General features: G+C 35.3%; 1 protein-coding gene across 5 annotated transcripts in view; it reads right to left on the bottom strand.

Moving 5' to 3' along the window:
• The window catches only part of Dgkb (diacylglycerol kinase beta), a 717,548-nt gene that overhangs the window by 461,319 nt on the left and 233,975 nt on the right, over positions 1–22,254 (bottom strand). For 3 of the 5 annotated variants that reach the window (XM_037210503.1, XM_037210502.1, XM_037210504.1), the window contains one exon: positions 387–422. In XM_037210503.1, the coding sequence (XP_037066398.1) occupies positions 387–422 (36 nt within the window). The remainder of the gene's footprint in view (positions 1–386; positions 423–22,254) is intronic. The other 2 variants (XM_028872291.1, XM_028872289.2) reach the window with 1 other exon arrangement.

Here is a 22,254-nt window from a genome sequence, read left to right as displayed (position 1 = left end):
GCTGCATACTAATGGTCTCCAAGAATGGAGGTGATTAGAATTTTTTTGTCATGTCCTTCCATTGATATTGAGAATTTCATATGTGAACACGATGTATAGTGCTCATATTCTTTGCAAAGTGACTTTTAATTTCTCTAGATATTTTATGACACATAATTTCTGATAATTCTAATTTTTGTCACAAATGTAATTTGAAAATTCTCTAAGACTATCCCATAATTAAAAATACAAAGAATTTTATGTCCAATATAAAAAATTAACATTATTGCATTAATTTTAAAGTGTTAATATCATGTATTATTTGGAATCTTTGAAAATATCCCTTGCACCAATCTAAGATGATCATGACTTTTAGTTGTAACAGTTATAACATTTTTCTTACATACCTCAGGAACTGAAACTCCTCCAGTGGGCATAGTCTGCTGAGAAAGAGAAGCTTATATAAAAGCCGAAAAACCAAGGTTGACAATAAAATCCACCCAACCACACATCTGTGAGATACATGAATTGGAACCATGGTCTCTTCATGTATTTTTTTTGTTCCCCTGTATTAAATAAATGCTCATCTTTCCGTTAAATAAGGAATGCTCAAAGCAGAATATGTCAGATTGTGGAATAACTTACCACAGGATGACTTCATTTTTTCAGGCTACACTGATGAGCATTCCTGCCAACTACACAGGCTTCCACTGCCTTTGCGAACACCCTTTTATTACGATGATAACTTTATTAATATCAATTTAATCATTAGCTTAATCATTAGGAATCCTTTCCTTTTTCACTAAAACAGATTTTTTTTCACATATTATATCCAGATTACAATTTGCCCTCCTCTGCTCCTTGCAAAGTCTCCCCACCTCCCCTCCTATTGAAGTCTACCTACTCTCTGCTCTCATAAGGAAACAAACAGGCTTCTAGGGAATAACAATAAAACAAAACAAAACAAAAACAAACACATCAGAACAGGACCAAGCAATCAAACAGAAGGAAAAGAGCCCACAAAAAAGCATAAGAAACATATATAGACACAGAGACCCAATCATACACACACACAGGAATCCCAGAAAAACACAAAACCAGAAGCCAGAATATTGACACAAAGGACCTAAAGGGTGAAAAAGTATGTAAACATATTAACAATTAAAAATATTTTAAAAATTTGAAAGTCCTGCACAACATAATGAGACAAGAAACCTCCAGAGATGGCTTTGTTTGTGAAAGAACTCATTCTCAGCTGGAGTAGACCTTCATACAGTAATCCCCACAACTTTATATGGTTCTTCTCATCAATTCCAACATTCCATTTTCCAGCATGCTCTCATCTCTTCTGCTAGACTGTCCCTTTTGGATGAAGGCAGAAATAATGGTATTTGCTACTTACCATAATATGGAAACATTATTATTAGTAAATTCCATTACTATTCATAAATCTAGAGAATTTATATATAATTAAATAAGTACCACCTTTTTATTTGAAAGTAGTTTAAAAAGATTAGGCTAAATCTAAAGCTTTTCGCCTTCATGATAGTATATCTTCCACTCTCTACCACTGCCATGACTTTCTGTGTCACGTGAGAAATACGTGTGCATATGTGTTTGTTTGTGGGTTCACATACATGTAAGAAACAAAGAGAAGATTAACTAATTCCAAAAGCCTACAGCCCTGGCTTCTGTGGAACTTAGTATAGAAAACACCACTTCGCAAGGCTAGTTGGCCTTACTGAACAAAATTTCCTACTGTTTTCAAACTTGAACAAAATTTCCTAATGTTTTCAAACTTGAATTTCTCATGTAAATGCGTACAATTAAATTTCCCAAGATCTAGGTCATGTGAAGAAAGATGCATATAATGAGATAATGTGAGCTTGCCATGGTGGACTTTAAAAACAACAGACACACAGAATTCTGTTTTACTCTTTTAACCAGTAAAACTCTAGGAAGAGCAGGAAATGAAAAATAAATAATAAATGTATACCCATGTCTAAGTTGGGTAAAACCCCAGGCATCCTCAGAGCTGTGCAGTACAACAGAAGGAGGAATCTGGTGCAGCTGAAATATGTCTAGGAGAGTTCTAGAAGAAATTACAGCTAGAAGAGACTACAACTCTATTTAGAAGACCCTTCTATGGCATGAGTAGCAAACACTACTGCCACAAATTGCTGATCAAAAAACCATTAAGTCGTAAATAGGAACTTTGGTCAAATATCTCATTGACAGGAAAAAATAAAGAAGTTATTTATGTTATTTTAATGGTAGATTGAGTTTTCACTGAGACATTCTTGATTTTAATAATAATCCTGACTTCCAATCCTCTCAATGTATGGAACAGGTAAGCCAGTGAGTGATGAGCAAAATGTGTTGCTTTCTACCAAAGCCAGTTCAAAGCTATGTGTCAGCCACATTACCGATCTATCTCCTACCTATTGATCTTTATCCAATGTTATGCTATGAGCTGAGGAATTGTGAGACTCTTGAGCAACCGAAGTGAGACCTTTCTCAAAGACCCTGAACAGAATTGCAAGAGGTTTCCAACTTAGCAAAGCACATTCTCCTTTGTCTTGTATGAGGAAGCAAGCTTCTAGCTAACTGAGGTGGCTGTAGTTCTATAAGTTGTTCAGGATAACAACCAAATACAATGCAAGTGTCCAAAATGACACCCCATTCCTCTAACAGCTTAATAAACAAATGAAAGCAATGAAACCTATATTTCAGATACTCACACACACTTAAATATGAGCAGGATAACAAGTGATTATATGGAATTGCTACTAATTTTCTTAGGTGTAAGCATAGTAATTTCATTATGCAGAAAATCATGATTAATAGTAGAAGGTGCTTGCTGAAATAGTTAGGGATTTTGTATCACAATAGATGTGATTTACTGTAAAAATGTAAATTAATAAGTAATATAGATTATGCATATATAGGTGTACATAGTACATGTTATGTAATATTTATCTGTATAAATACATTCATTCATCTGAAATGCATTAAAATGAATCTCTACAGCCTCATATATGAAGAAATACTTATAAATACATAACAAAAATAATAGCAGTGATTGAATATAAGTTCAAGATTTCCTAGGATTCACTGTAATGTGTTTGGTAAGCATTGTATAGTTGTGAGAAAATAAATTATGTGCTACATTTCTATTCGTGGTTTTAAAAATACATTAGATTATTTCCTCAGTGGTATTAGAATAAAAAAATGTACATTATCTGGTAAAAGCAATGAAGTTTCTAGGTTTAGCAAAAGGAATGGCTGTACATAGAGGGGAGAGAGATAACAAGCAATGTTTTCATGCTGACTTAAATCTCTATTTCCCCAAATAAAGAAATACAGGTAAGTAGGCTGCTGGAAAAGAATAGCAGAGAGAGTTGGGTGTGGGAGTGATAAAAACGAACCCGTTCCCACGAACATTCAGATGAGGTGGAGTTGACACAGACAGGTATTGCATTTTTCCCATTGTGCTGATACCATGCCAGTGCCTGATGGTTAAGAAACACACGTGTGTAGTTAACCTCACAGGGGGTCTGAGTGCTATGATCTAAAGTAAAAAAGCCAAAGCTATATATCACATTGGTAAAAACAAACAAACAAACAAACAAACAAAACCCAATAGTTCAGACATAAAAGCAAACAAAACAAAAGAATTATTGTAAAAGGAACTCAAAACCCCTCTATCACTTTGCCATCACTTGTCTTGAATTAGTAGTTTATGGATACTAATATGGAGGCTCTCTCTTCCTTAGCTCCGGAAGGATGTTAGCTGGCCACTGCTGTGGACTTAGAGTGTGTGGGCCTGGCAGGGAGGTGTGGAGATGGAGACAGTAAAGAAACAGGCTGAACTTCTCTGAATATTGGAATCGAGTACCTAGGGTGAGAGAGAGAAGCCAGCAAAGCTGCAGGCCTACCTCAGGTCAGGTGAAGACATCGATACCTAAACCAGGAAGCCACCAGCCCCTTGCTGGTGCATTGGAGGTAGTGCTCCGCCTCCTGAGAGACACTTGAAGAATGAAAATGATGAAATTGCCCCACCTCTGAGCATCCTTAGAATCAGAATGAGTAGGTAAAGGATGGCTATTAAATTAACATGTCACTGGTTGCTCCTTCTTGAATTACATTAAGGCCTCAGGCAGAAAAAAAAATCAGTTGTTACTTCTCAGAACACAAACTCAGATATCATATTACTGCTTTTCCTCTCTTCTATACATATTTTTAAATATTGAAGATGAAAAGAATAAATGTTTTAGTTTTGAAAATTATCTTCAGTATATAATTCTCAATGTAATATATTTTTAATTAGAATTAATACAGGAACTGTATATTTTTATTTAATCAATGAGAGATGTGACTACAGAGGAATGTGATTGATTTTATTTAATCAGTATCTTTTTAATATTAAATAGAATACACAGAACAGATAATTAGTTTAAAAGATGCATTTGCCTTCAGGGCACTTATTAAGTTCAATTTAATATCAAAGAAATTTTAGAATCCTATTATTCTTAAGTATGTATTAGGATATTTCTTGCCTTTGTATTTTCTAATATGTAATCATTTTAAATTGACAATTTAATCCAAATTGTCACAGGACAAAGAAAAATCTTTGGTGGAAATTATTGGAGGTTTCAGTTAATATTATAGGGACACCGTACTCACATTAAAAGAGTCATCAGTTACTTCAAGACTAAAGTAAAATTATCAAAATTAGGCCTACACTTACATATGAAAGTTCATAATTTTAGAAAGTTGCTTTTACATCGGAAATCCCATTTAGCTCTCTTATTGAACCAAACTAACCTATTTAAAATTTTAATGATTGGCATTCAAATTTGAGTTAGAAACAGAAACTCATTTTGCTGGCCAGTGCTCTCGGTATTCAAATAACAGAAAAATAATTTTAAGTTATTGGAGCTGAATATGTAGCTTAACGGTCATGAGGTTGCCTAGCATACTAAGGTCCAGGTTTGATTCTCAGTACAACACACACACACACACACACACACACACTCACTCACACACACACTCACTCACATTCACATACACACTCACTCACACACATACTCACACACACACTCACACACACACTCACATACATACTCACACACACTCACACACACACTCACACACATACACACACACTTACACACATGCACACACACTCACACACACACAGAGACAGAGACAGACAGATAGAGGAAGACAGAGAACAGAAAGAGAGTTAGACACAGACACAGACACAGAAACACACATACTTCTGTTACTTCTGTAAATAAGTTTCTACTTTCTGTGTGATTAAAAAATATCTTTAAATGTTATTGAAGAATTCAAAATATTCAGAAAAAATAAATGATGCAAAGCACTCTTTTTTTGGTGGGAGCGGGGGAGGAAAGGCTTTATTTGGCTTACACTTCTACATTATAGTCCATAACTGAAAGTCGTTAAGACAGAAATTCAAACGGTAAGAATCTTGAGGTAAAAGCTGATGCAGAGGCTATGATGGGAGGATGCTGCTTGTGGGCTTACTTAGCCTGCTTTCTTAGAGAACCCAGGACCACCAGGCCAGGATGGTCACACCCAGAATGGGCTGTGCCCTCCCATGCCAATAGCTAATTAAAAAGATGTCCTATAGCTTAAAGGACAATATGGATTAATTCAACACACTTTTCCTGCAGTGGTGTTCTGAAAGTACACAAATATAACTATTTTAAATTGTGTGCTTTCTTTTACATGCAAGCGTATGTCACTGACATTAAAAAAAATCAGTGATAAGAGTATTTTCAGTAAAAGGAAAAAAATAAGAATATAAAAGAAAGAGGAAATCAGAATAAAGAAAAAAATTTGCTCATAATGGGCCACATAGTCTAAGCTTGAGGGGTAAAGTTATGTTTTACTCACACATCAGAATAAAACATATTGGGGATATAACCAGGGTAAAAAATACATTTTAGTTTCTCATGAACTTTTTTTTCATATTCTGGTTTCACAATCTAAGCTTCATAATTTTGTGGGTTCCCACATGTGTAGACTCAGACACACACGCACAACACAGTTTTTAAGTGGTTCTATCGATACTGGTATCTTTTAGTAAAGTCCAGTTGAATGCATTGTGTGAGTCCAAAGGACTGTAAATTATTTTTTATTTCCTATAAATACTTCTTATATCCAATTAAAATGTAAATATGAAAAATAAAACCTTTAGAATCCATATACAGTAGAGTCTGTTCTCTTCTGTTGAAAGTGGTTTTTTTTTTCTTCATACACTATTCTGGTTATGGTTCCCTTCTTCCACTCCTCTCAGTTCCTCCCCAGGCCACTCCCACCCCTGTTCACACTCCTTCTTTCTCTCTCTTGTTAGAAAACAAACAGGCATCTAAAACACAATAACAAAAATAAAACAGAAAACAAACCAGAACAGGACAAAACAAAGAAACAAAAGAAAAAGAGCCAAAGAAAACGCACAAGAAACACATACAGCTGCAGAACCTCATGTGTTTGCACACACAGAAATCCCATAGAAACATTGGCCTGGAAAACAGAATACACGCACAAAAATGATTGCAAGGTTAAGACAATGCTCTGACCAAGCATGGTAAGACAAAGAACCTCCAAAAATGCCTCTGAGTTTGTTGCTTGCTGGCTTTGACGGCTGGGCATAGGGCAGAATGGTTGGTATAACGTGTGAGATGCCATTGGAGAAGGCAGTCTCTTGCCTAATCACTCTCTACCAAAGACAGTTTGTATATAAGCTTGTATTTCAGAAATTTAATGGCATAATTATTTTACTTGTGCTGTGGACATCAGTTGGAAAAATATTTGACATGCAAATTTATGAACCTAAACTCGAACCCCAGAATCCACAGAAAATAGCTGGCATGGTGAAGTGTGATTTTAACCTCAGCCCCAGGAGGGTGGAGACAGGCAGATGCCTAGGACTAAGTGACCAAGCAGCCTAGCATACTTGGCAATCACTAGGAAAGTGAAGACCTTGCCGTAAAAATATTTCTCCCTGAAAACAAATAAACAAGTAACATTATATGAACTGAGCAGGTTGTATTTAGGGACACATTTCCATATACATGTACATGTATGCATACACTAACAAGATAGACCATTCATTGGAAGCAGAGCAGGAGGAGTACTTAAAAGGGTTTGAAAGGAGGAAAGGCAAAGCATAAATGATATATTATGACCTCAATTTTAAAAAAATGGTAAAGAATTTCTACATATTTTACTCTTAATTGAGTTTCACTTTATTTTGATCTCATTGTCGTTCATTGTTCTATGTTCTCAATATGTACTTTTAAATATTCTGATAAAATTTTCATTTAAAATGTTTCACAAGAATACATATGCACCTGCACACACTACATCCACATACAGAGAGATGGTTTTTACTATGATTACTTCACTATTTCTGCTACTAAGAAGCATCCAAGAGCAACACATTAATGTCTGATGGAAACATCTGCATATGTATCAGTTGAGTCTAATGGAAGAGAAAGTGAATGACACCCAAGCAGTAGGAGAGAGGAGAGAATCCACCTTCCAAAAGCTGACATAACATATTAATACCTATCATCTGCTACCCATAAGACATCTAATACACTGTCTGTTGTACCTGCTCTTCTTCTTCTTCATAAAATACCGCTAGTTCTAGAATTCTCTTACTGCTTTTCAGGATCAGAATAGATAATGAAAGAATACTGATAATAATATTTACAATCAGAGCTTAGTTTTCCTTTTCATCATCCTTTGAAAAAAACCTTTAAGGCAGAGTATGACAGAATTCGTTCTGATCTTTTGTCCATCTGAATACCCACTGATCTCATGCCAGAGCATTTTCTAACCAGATTAAAGTCCAGCTCTGTGTTCACTTTAGGTACAATTGAATTGAGTCAAAAATTTACACTGACTGCCAGTCAACCTTATCATGAACTTTCATTATGTGCTTGTAATTAATTGGGCCCAGCGAACAATATCAGTACTGAGTTATAGCCTCTTTTCCCCTGACCATATAATTAGAATATAATTACCCACAGGATATCAGGATGATGCGGAACCTTTCCTCTAAATGCGCCCTCATTAGGAAATAAGTCTCAATGTACATTTATTCAATCAGTGTGAATTAATTAAAATGTTACTGAAATAAAAGAGGGTAGCAATAAAGAGTGGCTGGCATCTATTAAGAGACTACCACTTGAGATCTGCATGCACAGTTTATGTTCAAACCCATTTAGCATGAGTAGGAACTTTGGCATGTAGTAGGAGCTACAAGCACTGTACTATGAAATCTGACTAAACAAATGTTTGTGAAAAGCATTTATTAGACAGTGCCTAAAATATCTTTAATGCTTGGGTAAGCCTCTAAATACACCACTGTCTTCTGAAAACTCCATAAAGATGTTATCATGAACTTGAATGTATTTGTGCACAAAATCATTTTAATTTTAAAATATCTAGACAACTATTTATATCCCCTATACTCATTTACAAATATGGATATTAAAATAGATATTTGTACTTATAAAGCTTGTGAAATAATGATTGAAAATTCCTGAACTTAGAAAAGTACAAACTATTTTTGTCTTTTAATAAAACACCCCAAACCACTTAACCTAGCTTAAGCTATTTCAATACCATATTTTCTTTAAGCTGAACATATGTATCCACCTAAGAATATATTCCTTTTTAAACGATGCATATTATATCATACCACACATTCAGATTATATAAAACACGGTAAAAATAGTAAATGCATAAGGAATCTGAAGGACATGTGATGCTTCCCACAACAGAGTGTGAATTCATATGAAAATAATCTACCTACAATCTATTTATTCATGTTTCACCAATACAAGGGTTATGGACCATTTCAATAAAATTGTATCAAATAAATAAATTATCCTTAAATGAATATTTAGGATTTAAAAAAGAACAATGTCATAAATCAGAACAGCATTTTAAAGATCTATGTGCAACAAATTAATATATATTCATTGTTTAAGCTTTTATATTTTAAAAATTGGATTTACAAATAGATTTTATAAAACTTAGTTCTGTTATTAGAATTTGACATTCATTATAAAAAGACAGACATATACTGATTTTGAATGGAAATTTGGGGTCAGCAGTAGGGTAAATTGCTGTTTTCCATATGCTTTTTGGGAGTAAACTCCAATCAGTTTGTAAATAATCCTTTTAGTTTTTAAGAATATTTATTCTATGGCATTATATTTGTGTGTACATGTGTGTGAGTGTGTGTATGCATATGTATATGGTAGGAATCTATGTTTTGCTTATATCCTAGCATAAACTACACCCAGACATTAAATGCATCTTGTTGGAAACTAAATAATGAAATGAACAGTTGGACAACTCTATAACAAGAGGCATGTTCTTTTCTAACATAAAAATGTTTTTAGTATTTTAATAATGAAATGCATATGCAACAATATTTTTTCATAAGCACTCTTGGAGAAGAAAAATTAAAATTAAAGGAATATGGTAGACGAACCATATGGAACATGGAAGAAGAGTGTTTCTGACATGTCAAACAGCTCTGGAGTTAGAAAGGATTTCTAGTAAAGTCCCTTGGGAGCCCAGTGCTCATCTATGGCTCCCTCCAGGAAGCACTACACTGAACACAGACCCTACTAAGAGCTCCCAGCCCTGTTTTCTGGAGAATCATTCTTTGTTCACGGGAACAGATTCTCCCAGGAATGTCCCTGGTTTCAGAGATCAATGAAATGGGTCACTGACATCCATGATCTATCGCAGTAGTTAGAAAGGCCTAACCCTGAACTTCAGGTAGTTCAGAGTAATTCTGTGGTATGACTCTTTGTCCCTAATTCCCCAGTGAAATTCTGACCAAGGCTAACTGTCCCTCTGAGCACGTTCTCGATAACTGGTCTATGTTTCTACTTCTCTGCTTTTCTCAAAAGACTTTCTTGTTTCCCTCCAAAGAGCTCACATGCCTTCATAATCACATACAGCCAAATCCCTCTTTCGTGGTCAACTGCTGTGCCACCCTACCTGAAACATTCAAATTACTTTAATAAGAGTCAGAAAGATTTCATAGTCAGAAGGAAGAATAAGGTGGACTGAGAAGGAAGAAAGACAAACCTTTGAGAATGGATCTACACATCTGAGTATGCTTGAAGCAACTGCCAAGAGACAGATTCATGTGCAAACACAGGAAATGCCTCTGCCCACAAGACACGATGGCTGTTCTATGAGGTTGGACTCTCGAGCACACAATGGTACCAATAAGAAAGGTGAATGGTCAGAGGTTTTGTTTTTTTCTATTTAAATTACAGTGTAAACATAGGAAAGATTATGATAGGTGTAATAAATTCAGAAAAATAATTAGTTACAGAAAGAGAGAAGGTAGAGAATACTAGAATGAAAAGGGGAAGCACATAGACACAGTAAAATTCATGGGTATGGAAGAAAAATAATTGAAGGAAATAATTTGAGAAACACTTGTGGATAGTATAGAGCAAACTTACTATAGAAGACCAGAGAAGGTTTCTAAGGAGCATTTCTTTAGGATTGGTGTAGCTCAGGTAAATGAAGCTAGAAATGCTACATCTCTTGAGAAGGTGTTTTAAGGTTTCTCTTGCTTTGATAAAACACCATGACCAAAAGCAACTAGGGCATGAAAAGGTTCATTTCAGCTTACAGCTCTCGTGGCACATTCCATAGCTGAAGGAAGGCAGAGCAGTAACTCCAGTCCTAAACTTGGGTGTATGGACTGAAGCAAAGGCCTCAGAAGAGCTCTGCATGTTGCCTGGCTTCTCATGACTTGCTCAGCCTGCTTTCTTATACAACTAAGGACCAGCCTAATTTGGAAAATACTCCACAGGCTTTCCCACTGGCCAAAGTGGTGGAGACAGCTCATTTGAGGCTTCCTCTTTCCAAATAAACCTAGTTCTTGTCCATTGGACAAAACAAACTAAACAAACAAAAACCAACTAACCAGGAAAAGGGTGAGGAAAAGAAGGGAGACCTTCAAGTGACAGGTTTTATCATCTGGATTTGATGCAAGGAGGGGGTCTAGAGGTCCCCAACAGAATTACCACACTTCCTGGGTAAACAGCAACACAGGTTGACCTAGGCAACGAAAATAGGAGAGAGCTGGAGATCCCTGGACTATATGAAAAAGAGTGTATGAAACAACTTACATATACATATATCTGTCCTTAAGTTTCAAGCAAAAAAGAAAAAAGAAACATATAATCAACACTGAATGTGGAAGAAGGCATGGACATGAATCCTTTGTGATCTCTCCTCTCTCAGAAAGAAACATTAAATCCAGAGATTATGTTTGCTCGGTGGAATCTATCCTTATATGCCTAATGGCTTTCAGACAGTCTTGTTTAGGCTGCATTCACCATGTTAAGCTTAAGAGGTGACAGTAATACAAAGTATTAATTCCTGATGTTATTAGATCAGGATGTCTGTCCTGCCCACCAAATCGCCCCAGGAAGAGGACAAGCAGAAAAATAATAGAGAAGTGAAATTATCAGGGCATCTTCATGCCATAGTTTGTAGCATGTTCGCCTTGTCAATGTCTTACTAGAACAGTCACTTTGGCACACATTTGATGACAGTGGGCGATTTTAGCCATTACATGAATTTTATGAGGGATTCCTTTTAGATATAGTGTACAACAGCAAGTTTTTACCCTGACTTGAAAATTTTAATATTTAACATTTAAAACTATTTAATTTTATGATTTAGCCTACATTTTAACACGCTTTTTTTCTTTTTCTTTTAGAAAAAAAAGGGAGCTCTAATAGTGGTTTGATTAAGAAATTAAATATTTAATTCATTTGGATTATTTGAGGTTAGACATGACATGGAATTTAATTTTCTTTTGAGTGTTCCATGTAGTTACACAATAATCTCTCAACATGGCTGATACTCTAGTAAATGTGACATGAGGTTACATAATATATTTCATTATTCATTATTACACATGGTTCTATGTGTCTTGATACTTTCCACTGGTTCTTAATATCTAGGCCCATGTCCACATTATTTCATCAAGGCAACTTTAACAAGATAAAAATATTGCTAGGACTCTTAGAATAGGTCTTGCTCTTTATTCTTTTCAATTTTATGTGCTTGAGTACATTTTCCTTTCCAGGTAACTTTGGAATAATTTCATGAAGCAAAAAAGAATTGTATAGGAATTGCCCAAAGGAGATCAGTCAAATTGAAGACACGGATTCCTTTTTTTAGTTGGATTTTTTGTTCTCAGTGTACTTAAAAATAAGCAAACCCTTCAGTTTTATTTCTTATTTTTAGGAATAGCATGATGTCTTCCCCTTGAATAATATTCTCCTGGAATCCAGTGCAATCTCAGTACTCCTATGCATTGGGGAGGATCAGTTGTCCTCCATGTTAACTGTGTATTACTCTGATGCTGGTACACTTTGGCTTATTTTTTCTCTCCTCCTTTCCATCTTTATCCTTCAGCCTCTAGTCCTATGTTTCAACTGTGTTAATTTGGAGTAGAATCCTGCATTAATGTCCTTTATCAATAAAGATTGCAATTGCCATTTCTTTCATTGTATGCAGTGAATCTTCAGGCATGCACTCTCTATAAAATCTATGCAATATGCTACTTCCTTGTTCTGTAGCTGCAGAATTATTACTAGTTTTGGCAATACTAAAATGAACTTTAGCCATAAGCCGTCATTCAACATCTAGATTAATGATTGTTATAAAAATGCACAACAAAAATGCAGGAACAAGACTTCCACGTTGCACTGGCAGTTGTGGTATTGATGAGATGCAAGGCAAAGCCTAGCCCTGTCATATTGTGATCTCAGGATGGCATAAAAGCAAAACTCAAAAGTGTTTCTCTAGATAAATACTACCAAACTTGGATCTTTCGTTCTTTTCTAAAGTTACTAAAACCAAAGGTTAGGAAAATACAAACAACCACTGTCAAATTGTTAACATTTTGTGACAGAAATCTCTAGTTCTCAGTCAATTTTGGTATGAATTTACTCATGCTTCTACTGCATATTGTATTCTTCTGTGACCTACCTTAAACATTGTTGGCAATTACTTGTAGAACAGCCTAAATCATCCTTATTTTTGAACCACAAACACACATGAGTTTTTTTGTTTCATTTGAATTTATTTTACGTTTTTCATCTTGTTATGAAATCCCTTTGATATGTTTATGTATGGGTACAGATTTTTGATTTCCATTAGATTTTATCTTCATCAAACTTCCAAATTATGTTTTACTGGCACTGTGTTTTGGCTTTTCTATGAGCTGCGATAAACTTTCCATGGCACAGTTTGTTTCCTTAAAAAGAGTTATAACTTGCAGTATCTACTACTATATTTTAAGTAGAAACCATCAAAGAAACTTATAGAAATATTGTCATAGTCCTATTAAAAATAAACACAAAAGTAGAACTCTATGATTTTAGGTAGAAACAAATATAACTCAACATAAATAATGACCTTTTTCTTAAAAAATGACATCCGTACGTGTGTGTGTGTGTGTATTATCTCACATCAGCCTACAGATGGTTTCCTCAGAACATAGCAAGGTTACTCTAACCAGGACAATGTAATGAATTATGGTCGATCTCACAGCATAGATGATGTAATAATTACACAATGGCATTTTGTGTTACCCCCTTTCCTATGATACATACTTTAGTATTGTATATGAGGAATATACCAAGCTAAAAACAAATGTAGACCTATTTTATATACACCATAATACTCTAGTGCTCTGTATTGCTCACTGGGATTTAAATGCTATAATTTAACATCACCCATCTAAAAATTAAATAAATACAAAGCAACTTTCCTTTATGAATAATAATATGAAACCGAATCTTTTAGAGTTTCAAAATATAGAAAAAAATGAGATTCCTTTTGCCTATCATTACCGTGATGACAATTATGAATTGACCTATAATGAATATTAATTAAATGAATATTAAGTAATGACACTGATGAAACATTTATTGAGTACTGACATTGTACTTTATCCCCATTCTTTTGACAAAAAAAAAGGTGAAGAAGAAAACTACATGAGTACAAATTGTAGGTAGGTTATGCAAAATATTTCAAAGCGATACATGAGTTCAGTGGCTATCGCTTAAGGTAAAAGAGGTAAGTGGAAAGGAAGAGTGAAGCAGACTAAACAGTAGAAAGCTAAACCGTGACACCCAGAGCAGCAAGCCCCGACCTCATTCAAGTCTTCACACCTCCCCACCACACACTACAGCTAGGGAAGTTCAAGAGCTCGCAGAGGGAAGAAAGTTACAGACCGTTCACAACTTTCAGAACTGAAGGGAATTCAGATGTATATCTCCTATCACCGGCTGATGCTCAGTGTTGGGCTTGTCATTATTAATTCTCACTTGTGTGAGGTAAGTGATAGGTAGACGCAAAAAGATCCCATAATAACCGAGCTGTGAAGAAGACTCGAATATCGTATTCACTCCCTAACAGACCTTCTGACATTCTGTGGAGTAGTGACTTCGTTTAACACATGCTCTAAGGAAGACTTCACATACCCTCTGCTATTTAAGATGTAATCACCATATTTACAATGTATAATTTAGAATTCTTAAAACTGTGGAAGAGTGAGAGAGATCGGAAGAGGAGAAGTTAATATGGCATATGGTTCTCTGAGGGTGTTATACGTAGGACTACGTAGAGAGCTGCTGCAGTAACACCATAATTGGCCACATTACAGAGTTAACACTGAAGAAGAAAGAGAAGTGGAATCGAGACCATTTGACTCAGAGATGAAGAATATTCATAGACCCCAAATTCCCCAAATAATTGTGTTTCCCTTTCTGTGATCTAAGAAGTTTCACTGTTTATCTTGTTGGCATTAGTATAGACTTCACGACTAAAATTTAATAAGATACTATAATGTGAGAATTTACACCAGAAAGAATGTCTCAATTGTCTAAAATTAGACAAAATGCTTGAAATAGCAATTCTTTTTTTCTTTTCTTTTTTTGTTTTTTGTTTGTTTTTGTTTTTTGAGACAGGGTTTTTCCGTGTAGTTTTGGTGCCTGTCCCGGATCTTGCTCTGTAGACCAGGCTGGCCTCAAACCCACAGAGATTCGCCTGGCTCTGCCTCCCGAGTGCTGGGATTAAAGGCGTGCGCCACCACTGCCCAGATATATATTCTTTAATATGCCATCACTTCTTGTTGATGGATATTGCTTTGATTATGCCTACCAGTGAAATGTAGTTTACATGGAGATGACATGATCGTTGAAACTAATTTAGAATTTCAAGTGTGTTATTTCTGTCAATACAAGGTGTCTATTTCAAATATTCCAGCTATTATGCCTTGTGTTGCAGATGTGTTTGTAGTACAGAAAGAATTAAATCTCTGTAAATTATAATCACTTATAGGACAAAGCAGGATGTGACAGTGATACTTTGTACTGGTGGTTAGAAGTCAGGAGAGTGTTCTTTCTGAAGACATCCACTAGAGGGTTACTTATAACTAAATAAGGAATAGGAAAGGAGGTAGCCACAAACAGTGCATACTTTAGATGTGCTTAGTTAGAAACATTATGTAGCCAATCCTCATAATAATTCACAATACATGGAAATACATTTAATTATATCTTTAAATATTAAAGTAGCATGTCACTTGACATATCTAATTTAGTTACAGAAACATAAGAACAAGATCTAAGTACCAAAGAGGTTATTTATTATATGGTTCTTTTATTTTACAGAATTAAAGATCTAAAATTTATGACTTTTTAGATTTTATGAATATTTTGTTATTTTACAATACAAGTTTAAAATTTAATTTTTAAATTCTAGTGTAATCCTTATTGTAACAGATGATATAAAGTAATCATTTTCGAAATGCTAGGTATATTTTAAGTCAGTTTTCATGAACTATCACATCTTTCTATTTTCCAAAGGGAAATTGGGAAAAATGTTATTAACTAATGTGGCATAATAAAGTCGTGCCTGTCAGGGCTCAGACGCAGGTTACTCACTGTGTGTGGTCTGGAGTGGTAGGTCCACTCACTCTTCCACCTGCAGCGGAGGAGCAGTCACATGCTTAGATGAAATTTAGGCTTCTAACTTATCTTACATTTCAGGTGGCTATGTGTTATAATTCTGTAGTTTGTATCATGCATTTCCCGATGAGTGATGAGAGAAGGTCCACTTACAAATGTTTATAGACAAAGCATATACATATTTATTTCAAGTGCTTGTTTGGGTCTCTTGGCCTTTTGAATTGGATTGTTTGCTTATTAATGATTTTTGTATTATTTACACAATATTTCACGTGCATGTATGCATAATCAGTATGTATCTCAATATAATCAGTCATTCTGGGACATTTTGAAGGAAAAGTCATACTCTTATATTCAGGGTTCACACTTAAATGCCACCTTCTCATTAAAGATCCTGACACCACTGTCCAAATGCTATTTTTTACCCTAAGTCTTCCATGTCTCTCCTTTTACAAAAGTTTCTCTGGGTGATCTGTGAACTATGAACTGGTTACATCTTCTTCTTTAGTCACTCTGCTTGTAATACTAAAAAAAAAAAAAAAAAAAAAAGGTTGTCCACATTCTCAGCCACTACTAGTTCTATAGTTCCAATAGAGAAGCTATTGGCTTCCAGCTAAAAATACTCTTCTAGCACTAATATGGAGTCCCACAAAACCTAATAGCTCTACCATCTCCTTCATCCATCACTGACTTAGAGTGATCGTTGTTACAAGGCCTCAGAGTTTTGTTAGGAGCAGCATCCAATAAACTATTCTCAGAGTTCCTTAACTTTCAAATACATAGTAAACACTCTCTATACCAGATCCATGGCTGCAGATTTCCTAACCATCATATGAACTAATTCAACATAAGGTTAATTCCAAAATTCTGCTGTCTGCTAGAATCTTCTTCAACTTCCCTTACTTCGTCAGCTGTAGATGTCTTTTGGCTGAGCATATCACAGGCCCACATCAGTAAAATAATATCTTAATAAAATGATGCTTAAATTTATATAACATCACATAGATAGCAAACTTCTCATTTTACAAAACAAAGCTAATCATGAAACAACTATTTATATTAAATAAATGTAACTTCTTGACAAGGAAAACACATCCTTCTTTCTCTTGTAACGTGTCTTTTCTGCAGTAGGGAGCTGAAACAAGGGGGAGTAATTATGATAGGAAACTGTTCAGATACCAGAACAGCTGCAGTGGAAAACACTGACGTTTGAACTGTTGTAAGGCTGTGGAATGGCATTTCTGATGATAAATACTAACACTAAACAGCATCTCTACTGTAACTCAACTCTTGCATTTATAGGTGTATACCAAAAAGAAAAGAAGACATGCCCAAAACAGATATGTACATTGTCGTGAGATGAGGTAATGGACTCAGCTGCATAACTCTGAGTCCACTGAGCATTACTGAATGTGCTCCTTAAGAGGGCAAATGTTATGGCCTGTGTATCTTATTTCAATATAGCTGTTTTCATCAAAATAGCTAAGGAATAATAGCATACAACTAGGTATCTTAAGTTCTTCTTTTATGCTTTGTATGGTGTGATAAAGATGACATGAATAGTCATTTCGTAATAACTAAGCTCAACATCCCTGGTATTCATGGTGAATACTATCTCAAAAAAACTGAGCTATGCACGTTACAAGGGATGAAACTTCCACTAAAGGAAAGCAACAATAACAAAAACACCTAGTTAATTTTTATTTTGTGTGAGGTCTACTGCTTTTCTTTAAAGAAATATTAAAATTTTATAGCAGGTAACAGTGTACATTCATTCCTGGTATAGTCATGAGGGGCCACAGGTTAGAAAAGGTTCAGTGGCCACTTGTTTGAACAGTTTAACAAATTCTCTAAGCAGAACATTATTTTGTTTAAAAGATGAGCCTTTAAATAGTTAATGGGTGTAATATTCAATGTATTTACTCCATTATACAAAAATGACCTTTAATTCTTGCTTAGCAAGGCAGGAGGAATCCTAAGATGAAGTAATTTCACCTGATTTATTAACATATACAAGACTGCAGAAGCTTGAAAGAACAGGTGTACTTTGAGAATTACAAGTAGTTCAATTATCCTTGATTTCCAGTGTCTAATGCGGTTCGCAAGAGACTGGGTGGGTTGATCCAGGTAAGAACTTTGTTTACTATAGAAGAGAGCTTGGAATTCAAATAAGAAAATTTATGCAATTAATTTTTGCATGAAAGATATATTTCATGTTTGCATTTTAGACTGTAGACCCAGAAAGCAGCTTAGAGATGTATGGAAAGGAATCCGTTCTGTAAGGATGCCACGGGGTTAGTCAGTCCCAAAAGAAAAATTGCCATGGATGCATGGGACATAAAAAGACAAGATTATGAATGTTACAATAGCAGACTCAGTGATTAACTTGCAATTCATGGTGAGGAATACAAGATAAGATTTGTGTATGTTGTCTCAGATAAGACGCACAGGAGGCTTGGCCTGGAATCTAGAAGAAGGTAGAGAAATTGATTCCATGCAGTTCTGGAGTGGTAATACTTGGCTTTTGCTCCTATGTCATCCTTTTATCTCCTTCTGTAGTGGTGTTTGCTCTGCCCATGGCCTTGGGCTATAGGGCCCAAAGGAGGCGGTGCTCTCTGCCATTGTAAGTGACCTCTTAAAAGGAGAGGGGGAAAGGTCGCATGCCCCTTCTCAATACTCCTGCCTGTGAGGTGGATTTGCTCCTAGTCAGATCAGGGGATGACTTCAGTTGTCTGCTCTGTTCTGTATTTGTGAGTGTATTTCCTCAATTTACCTTAATAAATTTCCCGAACACTTCTTAAACAGACTCCTGTGGATTTATTGTTTTATCCTTCATTGCCCTATTTACTTGCATATGAACTTGGAACAATTACTGTCTTGAGTTTATGAGCTCACTGTGATTTTCAAATAAGTTTGTACTTCTTATTACCAATAATAACTCTACTCTTTGGTAATTGCTCTTTCTCGCTCCTTCGTTATTGTTACCTTAATGCCATTAACCCCAACTCTACGACTCACCTGGTCCACAGTAGCCTCCAATGGACCATTCTCTCATTTCCCTGATGAACCAAGGTTATTTTTTTTTTATGAAATTGTTGTTGTGCAGACATTTTAAGCTCCCTGATTCTCTCTATTCACCTCATATGGAATAAGTTGACAGAATCATTTATGCGGGGATTGACTTTTCTGCTCTTGGAATTGGAATGTACCTAGAAATAAATATGAGGTAAGGCTTAACTAGAGAACCACGTTCACTCAAGCTCCCTAGCCATGTGCTAAATGCAGGACGTTAACTAGAGATGGTTGCCTCTCACTCCTTGGTAGCTATACTGGGTTTGTTTGATCCCTTTAGTTTTTATCTTACTAGGTGACTTCAGAATTAACTTCTAGCCAATCTTCAGACTCCTTACAGATCTTGCAACATCCCCACTTACAAGCAAGGATCCAGTTCCCTCTCTCCAAATATGTAAATTCTGTATCTTTGTCCCATCATAGCAGACAATTTTTTTACTCAAAATTATAAATCATATCACGCCTTATCTAGGCAAAATCTTCTGACAAATTCTAATATAATTCAGAATAAAATGTAAGTTATAATAGTCTGACCACCCTACACAGTATGAAATGTCCTTCATTTGTACAATTCTTCCTCTACATACTCTGGTCCAGCTATTAATATCCTTCATTGTCCTTTCAATACGTCCAGTGTCTCCTGCCTCAGAGATTATGTTCTTGCTAGACTTTTATTAAGCCCTGTCCCTAGAAAGTCATATGGTGTCTCCTTCAAATTCCTTTCTTCAGTGAACTCCTTCTTGTATGTAGATTCAGAATTTCTTCTATGTAATTTTTAGTTTGTTCTTTACACTAAAACTATTATACATCTTTTTGTTTGGGTATATATAAAATATTAAAAATAACATTCCAATATTATTTAATAAAATATATTGGAAAATATTTCATTGTCCTGAACTCTTGCACTAATCCCAAAAGTCCAGACCAAAGTTACTCAGAGTTAATTCTTACAAACAAACCAAAAGCCCAAGGAAGCAAATAGATTCCAAAACAGACTCTTTTCTCTAAAAAAATAAAGAGTTTGCCTCCGTCAATACATTGAAAAAGGTCCCTCTATTTTAATGCCTGTTTTTAAACATGATAGTAATATTTTATTCTTCTGTCATTGTATTACTTGTTCTTACAAAATATTCCACTGTGTACTTCAGTTAGGACCTTCATCCTACTCTGTTGGAAAGAGAACATCATGATTAATGAATCACAAATAAAGGCAAATAATGACTTTGTTGTGATTTTATTCTTGAATTATATCAATACTAGAGATCATCAAATGACCTACTCTTCTGGGCATTTTTTATGGTAAAGGCAATCGAAATGTAGTCTCTTTACACTTTTTCAATGTCCTGTATAGCATTATTATTTATAGTTATCACCCTTGAAATTGTACTTCTAAATTGACAATTCCTATGCAATTGGAATTGTTCCTCCTTTTGGACAACAGCTCTTTATCCCAGTTACGGTAACTACTGCTATGATGAAACCATGACCAACAGCATGGCTGGAAGAAATGGGTTTGTTTGGTTTCTCCTCACATGTCATCATGCAACATTAAAGGAAGTCAGGGCAGGAACTGAAACGGGGCCAAAGCTCGGAGTCAGGACTGATGCAGAAGCCATGGGGAGATGCTGTTGCTTGGCTTGTTCCACATAGCTTGCCCAGACTGCAATCTTATAGAACCCAGCCAGGGGAGGCACCACCCACCTTGGCCTGGGCCCTCCCACATCCATCACTAATTAAGAAAATGCCCTACAGGCCTGAATACAGCTTGATCTTACAGAGAAATATTTTCAGTTGAGGCTCACTCTTTTACAATGACTCTAGCTTGTGTCAAGCTGACATATAACTAGCCAGCACAACCCTCTTCTCCTTCCCCAACTCTTGGTAACCACCCTTCTGTTACCATGTGTTTTAGTACAGCCAGGGGGCAAATCATTTACTTATGTGTATTACCCTTGACCATTTTATCACCCAACTGGAATGTGAAATCTATGAAGGCAGTGGTGTGGTTTTTCCTTTTCACTATTTGATACTACACGAAATATTCTTTGACACTCAATAATGCTTGCTGAATGAACTAATACTTTTAACACAGCATCTGCTATAGTATGTGAACTCAGTAAACAAGCACTAGTGTTACTACATTAATTAATAATAATATGCTGAATGTGCCGCAATGAACACAGGATGGAACTTCTAGGTTACAGCTCTGCATGTCTATGGTTAGTACAGGAAATAAAATCAACCAGAGACATAAGATCCCTTTAGGAAGAATAGTAAATGTGTAAACCATCGCCACAAGAAGCCAGACCCAAGTGATACACCAATAACAGGTAAGGTGTCATCATAACCCCTGAAAAGATGACAGAGGAAGAGCCCCAAGAATAAGAACGGACTGAGGGAGGCATAATGGAAGTCATTTAAATGTAGATAAAGTTTTGCCTCAGAGAGGAACACATTTCAGAATAGACCATAGTTGAATGATTCAATGATTCAAATGTTGAGATACAAAGCATGGTAGACACCATATAAATATTTGATGATAGAAAATAAGTTTTCAGAATCAAAAGTATTCAAATGTAGCAATGAAAATTTTTTTCTAGATTGTTGGAAGGCAGGAATATCCATGAGACACATGTTAATAAGTCTTCAATTTCCCAAAGAAAGGCGTAATAGAAAAATAAGACTAAGCCTCATGGTTGACATTCTGTAACATATCCTGGCAAAAAAAAAAAAAAGTCCTTACTGAGCAGGGTATCCCAACTGAATCTTGATGGCAGAAAAATGAATTTGCCTTTTTTTGTGGAAATTAAAACTTCATGTCAACGATTCATCTAAGTCAGGAACACTGTAATATTTTTAAAGAAAAATAATGTAAAAATTCTATAATCCTTTCATCTCTCTAAAAGCATAAAGATAACAACAAATTAATTTAAAGTCTAAAGTATTTTATGATTCAGTATTTATAATTAATTTTATTTATTACATACATTCAACAAATATTACATTGAGAAAAAATTAAAATTAGTTAGCACTATCTTCAGCAATATGAAGATATTTTCTTTTAGTAATTTGACAAAATAAGGGTTTATAATAACTTTGTAAGTAAAGGTATTTAAAATACCATCAG

The sequence above is a fragment of the Peromyscus leucopus genome, chromosome 14 (assembly GCF_004664715.2).
Source record: "Peromyscus leucopus breed LL Stock chromosome 14, UCI_PerLeu_2.1, whole genome shotgun sequence".
Classification (NCBI taxonomy): domain Eukaryota; kingdom Metazoa; phylum Chordata; class Mammalia; order Rodentia; family Cricetidae; genus Peromyscus; species Peromyscus leucopus.
Note: the sequence above shows the minus strand (reverse complement) of the source record. Positions and strands in the feature narration are given on the sequence as shown.